Genomic DNA, 5,895 nt, shown 5'->3' with positions numbered 1-5,895 from the left:
CGTTTTATTGCTGCTAATAATGCACACGTTATTTTGGTGATTAGTTGGTGTGGTTGTGTCTCCAGATTTAGTGTCAAGTGTTTGGTTAATTACTTCTGCTTCAGTCTCTTGATTTAGTTCCGACTCTAATTCTGACAAATTTAAGCTCTGTTCTGTAGGATTAGTTTTAGTTATGCCCAAGTCAATTGTATTTATATTTATATTTTTCTGTCATTTTTTTCTTGGGTTTTTAGTGAACTTTTTACAAATGATAGTAAGTTTACGTATCTTTTTTTCGTACTCAGAGATTCGTTTAGCTAGTGAATCATTTTCTATCAGCAAATCATTGAACATTCGATTTGATGTCTGTAGTTTTGCTGTCAACTCATCCAGTTTAGTTTTCATTTCTATTGTTGTATCACTTTCACTCTTTGCAAGTAAGGACAAATTATGTTCATAACACTTTTTTGTAGTAAAGTAGGCTCTTCGTCCACTTCAGAGTTTTCTTCATCAGAGTGAGAAATTAATGACTCAAAGGAGTTTTCTGTAGGCACGTTTATTTCATAGATCTTACTGCCGGCCACGTTCGCTGCCGGAGATGTAAACTTTAAATCCGTCACCTGTCGGTGACGATAGAGGCGTGCTTTAATTAGAAGTTCCCATGTTTTGTTTCTGAATCATATCAATTTTTTTCGCATCCTTAATTTTCGCTGCTTGATTTTCACATTTAGTATTGCATACATGACATTTCCAAGATTTCATTATTGTTTGCTCCCTTAGCGGGGTCATTATACGGAACCTTTTTTCCGATACGTCACGAGTACAATGGACATCAAATAATTTGCCGCATTGAGTGCATTTTAAGTACTCGTTTTAAGCAATATTTTGTTTGCAGCCAGTACATTTAAATATTGCTTACCGCTTGCCATTGACATTTTTATTTATTTTTAACCGTCTTTTAAGTACTCGTTTGAAGCAATATTTTGTTTGCAGCCAGTACATTTAAATATTGCTTACCGCTTGCCATTGACATTTTTATTTATTTTTAACCGTCTTCAAAAAAGGAGGAAGTTCTCAATTCGACGGTATGTTCTTTTTTTTTCTTTGTTACAATTAAAATTTGATGTAGTAAAAAATAACACTCGAATAATAGATATGTGATATAAATGCCTGTTCGCGTACGAGTACTGACCTCTAGCGTCAACTAGCCGTACTAAAATTTCGTAGCGTAGTTATGTAGATCCTCAATAGATGGCAAGCATCGTCAATTTTAGTCGTGAACTTATTTACAAATTATTTAAAGAAATGTTCGTTATGGATCTTAGATTTGAATTTAAACAATTAAATCACGGAGTTAGAATACAAAAACAGTCACTTACAACTTGATTTCAATTGTTTTTATGCAATTATTATTGAAATGTTACAAAATGGAAGATCAAAATGGCCGTATAATGTATTTTAGTCACAGTTTTATATTTCTTTGCGTATTGTTGTCTGATCACTTCACAAATACTGCATATTTGTATATATTTAATATTGGTTTTATGGTAATATGTAAGACTAGATTAATTTATATAAACTTTAAATACGGAGCCAATGTTTTGCCTTGTCGCGCCATCTGGCGATTAAATCGAACTCTGCGTGGCACCTGACACGGTAACCGTTTGGCCACAGAGGCAGTTAAAATTAAGTTGTAAATCAGAACTAATAAACATTCTTGACAGTTATCATACTTTCATCTTTACATCGCAAACGTTGCCGGCCGTGTGATATAAGAATTTAACTTTGCGTTAGTCCATATTAATAAAAATTGAAGTTACCGCGAAGCCAAAGAAGAATAATCAAGCAAAAAAGCTGCACTTGAGTTAAATATTTCGACTCATCCGAAGAACAGAGTCCGACGTGATTATATAGCGAAAAGATAATAAATACATAATTTCGTTATTCAAACTAAGGCCTATGTAAAGGTGTTTTGAGAATTTATATATCTTATTTCGTTTCGGAAATATAAAATCGAACAACAGTCGATCGGCCATCCACAGCGAAGAACGAACGAAATTGTACTATGTCCTGAGAACAAGTACTTTTGCATATAGATCTTTGTTCTACGAATGAGTCGAACATATTGTATATACTTATGTAAAAAACGGTAAAATTTCTGATCAAACTGTGAGTGAGCAGATATTACCGAATAGATAACTAATAAAGGTACCTTGTACAATGGTAGCTTGTTGACAGTAGTTTTTTTTTTGCTGTTAACAACCAGTGACTCTTTTTGCCACTCGGAAAATACGTCGAGGCAAGGCAGACATTCATGGCAGCCAACTTGTTAAAGAGTACCTCTAGTGCGATTTCACTATATAGATCTTTGTTCTACAGATGAGATGATTTATTCATACAGTTAATTAAGCACCAAGGGTACATCAAATAACTTTTTTATTTAAAAGAAACCGACATTATCGGCTTTTTTGTTAGAATTACATCTATTTGCCAATTTTATTGGCATCGGTTAATGGAAAGTCCGCGAAACCGAATTCATCACATAATTTGCCACTCTTAGGGTCGTATTACAGAACTCTACTCAATGCTCAAGTCAGGATTTGAGTATGATTTCAAGCACTGGAAATACGACCCTAATGGCAAGGACTTGTGTATGATTTTCAGTGCTCACTGCAATACTCAAGTCCTGACTTGAGCATTGAGTAGAGTTCTAGAATACGACCATTAGATATGAAATATTTTCTTTCCAACAAAAAAATTCTCATCAAAATCAGTTCACAAATTCCGCAGTAATCGCGTAACATACACACAAAAAAACAACAGTCGAATTGAGAACCTCCTTTTTTGAAGTCGGTTAAGAAATGACTATTCACTCCATCCTTGCATAACACAAAAATGTTGAACACAGAAACACAGATGCCAGTAGCGTATTCCATTGCTTTGCTTAAAAAGAAGGAAGCAAAGCCCTTCATGCGATGGTTGCATATCAATGCCATAACTCTAGAGTGTTCCAGAGAAGTTTAAGAGTGAAACTTACAACAAGACAGAAGGGCATGGCGGTCTGTTTGAGCAGATCGGCGGTGACGGGCACGCTGTACATGGAGCTGCGTATATAGCGAGGACTGGCGTTGCCCTTGTCGTCCACTGTGAAGTCCGTGGTCACCAGAGGAGGAACTGCGCCTTTCTCGTTCGTCACGAACACCCCGCCGCGGTTTTGCTGGTCGTCCGCCATAACTTGGATCTGGAATTAAGGTTTATAGAAGTATTTCTCGAGCTCGGTGTACCAAAAGTTAATATAAATAATCTTTTTGTGTTCTTGTATACTTCTTGTACTCTCGGAAAAACATAATGCATATTCAAGAAATAATGAAAGCAATAATAATATAGTAAAGGACTGCCAGATGAGTACGAGTTATACGAGTTAGGCAATCCCCGTTCCCGCCGAGGTATATATAGTGCTCTTCTCAAACAATGTGAGGGAATAATAAAAGACTAAAGAATGAAGCAGAATGTGTAATAGAAAAAGTAAGCAATAATTAATTATTACATGACAAATTTTGCTTCTGGCTTTAAATTAGACGGAGATCTTCTCTCTAGAACACATTTTCACGAATAAAAAACAGAAAGCACAAAAAAGAACTTCAATTTTACAAGCCAATACAAGCCGCGCTGCTGCGGTTGTACGGAGTTACCCTACTTGTGCTATTATACTATGATAGTAATGTTTAATCAATGTAAAAATTAAATGTGTATTTTGTTATATATGAAATAATAATTTTTTAATTTTTTAAAATATTGCACTTACTGGACTTGGCATTTGATCAGGGTCCAATCTCTTCTGCTGTTGATACTGCTCACCAGGGTAGCCGGGTTGCTGGGCGGGGAAGGGAGGTTGGTACTGTTGTGGATAACCCGAGGGAGGCTGCTGGTACCCTCGCTGCTGGCCAGGCATTGGCTGATTTTGGACTGGTTGATTTGGCATAGGCGGCATGCCTGGAAATATAAATCTAACATTGACTTTGTTGGTACAAATATTAAACAATTTAATTTTAAATTGGTATTGAATGGATATTCAATTGTTTTTTGTGAAATTACTCCACTAGTTTGTTATAATTATTAATACAAAGATCGAACACTCCAAAACAAAATTAAATTATGTAATAAAATCGACTCATCCGAAGAATAGAGTCGGATGTGATTATACAACGAAAAGGGGATAAATACATAATCTCATTATTCAAAATTAGGCCTAGCTATAGGTGTTTTCAGAATTTTATGTACTATTTCGTTTGGGAAATATAAAATCTAATATCCACAGCTAAGAACAGCGAACGAAATGTACAATGTCCTGAGAATAAGCAGTCTTGCATAGAGGTCTTTGTTCTATGGATGAGTCGAAATAATAATAAAAAAAAACAGCAAAAATATGAAATTACTACAGACTATATAAACACTTAGATAAATACTTTTATTGGTTACGCTAGTGAAAACTAGTAACATTATTGAGATTTGTTGTAATATAACTCCAGTAATGTTTATTATGATTATTATTACAAAATCGAACCCGATGGGACTTGAAGCCACGACCATACCACACCGTGGTGTTGCTCTTACCAACTGAGCAACAAGTCCTATATGATTTTGTTAAAGATCTTTGTACAGGATTGGTCGGCATTCTGCGCTGCTAGTGACATCTAATGATAGATTTTAGAACCTTCTTCACCGCAGCCAGCACCTTTACAGGTGCCTCAACTGAATGCCGAGAAATCCAGTACAAACATCTTTAACAAAAACACATAGAAGAATTTCGACAACTCGATAACTTGACCCGTAGCTCAGCTGGTAAGAACATTACCACGGAGCCGTAAAGACGTGGGTTCTAGTTCCATCGGATCGAAAAAGTTATTCTATGTGTTCGATCCTTGTAGTAATAATTATAATGAAAACAAGTAATGTTTACTAGTGTACAACATAAGACGAGTCAACAGGTTTTTTCTTGCTACCATAATCGAAGTTTTCATACATGATAGAGCACGTACCTGGATACCCTCCAGTTGTCGGCGGTTGCTGGAATCCTGGTTGACCCGCCGGAGCTCCAGGGTAACCTTGCTGCGTCATCGGCGGCGGCATATGTGGCAGACTAGATTGGAATTGATTGTATTGAGAAGACGACGCCATCCCCGGTTGAGGTGGTAACCCTGGCTGACTTAACCCGGGTTGTGGTGGTAACCCTTGGCCAGGCTGAGGTTGGCCTGGTTGTTGAGGGAATCCTGGCCGACCAGGCATTTGACCAGGTTGCGGAGGTAAACCAGGTTGTCCTGGCTGAGGTGGAAGACCTGGTTGGCTCATGTGACCCGATTGAGGCGGAAGCCCTGGTTGAGGAGGAAGCCCAGGTTGACCAGGCTGTAGTGGTTGTCTAGATTGCAGTGTTAAACCTTGTGGACCAGATTGAGGAGGTAATCCAGGTTGTCCAAACTGTCCAGGTTGTGGCATCCCTTGCTGTCCTGGTTGAGGTGGTAATCCTGGTTGACCCTGTAGATGACCAGGCTGTGGTGGTAATCCTGGCTGTCCTGGCATTGGACCAGGTTGAGATTGAGGTGGCATACCAGGCTGCCCTGGCTGTGGTGGCATTTTTGGACCTCCTGGTCCTTGACCTGGTTGTGGCGGTAAACCAGGTTGTTGAGATAAGCCTGGTTGTTGGGATAAACCTGGTTGTTGAGGTAACCCAGGTTGTTGGCCTTGTGGACCACCCATCTGTGGTGGCATTGGTTTCGAAGGCTGTTGTTGAGGCCCTGGTCTTCCCATCCCGGAAAGTGGAAGCCCTGGTTGAGAACTTGGAGGTATTTGACCTGGTGGACCCTGTGGTGGTCCTTGTGGTGGACCTTGTGGTGGACCTTGTGGTGGTCCTTGTGGTGG

The 5,895-nt window shown here is 38.5% G+C and overlaps 1 protein-coding gene across 1 annotated transcript in view; it reads right to left on the bottom strand.

Annotated features, from left to right (window-relative positions):
• Window positions 1–5,895, bottom strand: part of LOC113228976 (protein transport protein Sec24D-like) — a 47,988-nt gene that overhangs the window by 37,675 nt on the left and 4,418 nt on the right. The window contains 3 exon segments of the mRNA XM_026462440.1: window positions 3,017–3,220; window positions 3,785–3,972; window positions 5,019–5,885. Coding sequence (XP_026318225.1) covers window positions 3,017–3,220; window positions 3,785–3,972; window positions 5,019–5,885 — 1,259 coding nt within the window.

Source organism: Hyposmocoma kahamanoa, unplaced genomic scaffold (assembly GCF_003589595.1).
Source record: "Hyposmocoma kahamanoa isolate Upper Pololo Valley unplaced genomic scaffold, ASM358959v1 263, whole genome shotgun sequence".
NCBI lineage: Eukaryota > Metazoa > Arthropoda > Insecta > Lepidoptera > Cosmopterigidae > Hyposmocoma > Hyposmocoma kahamanoa.
Note: the sequence above shows the minus strand (reverse complement) of the source record. Positions and strands in the feature narration are given on the sequence as shown.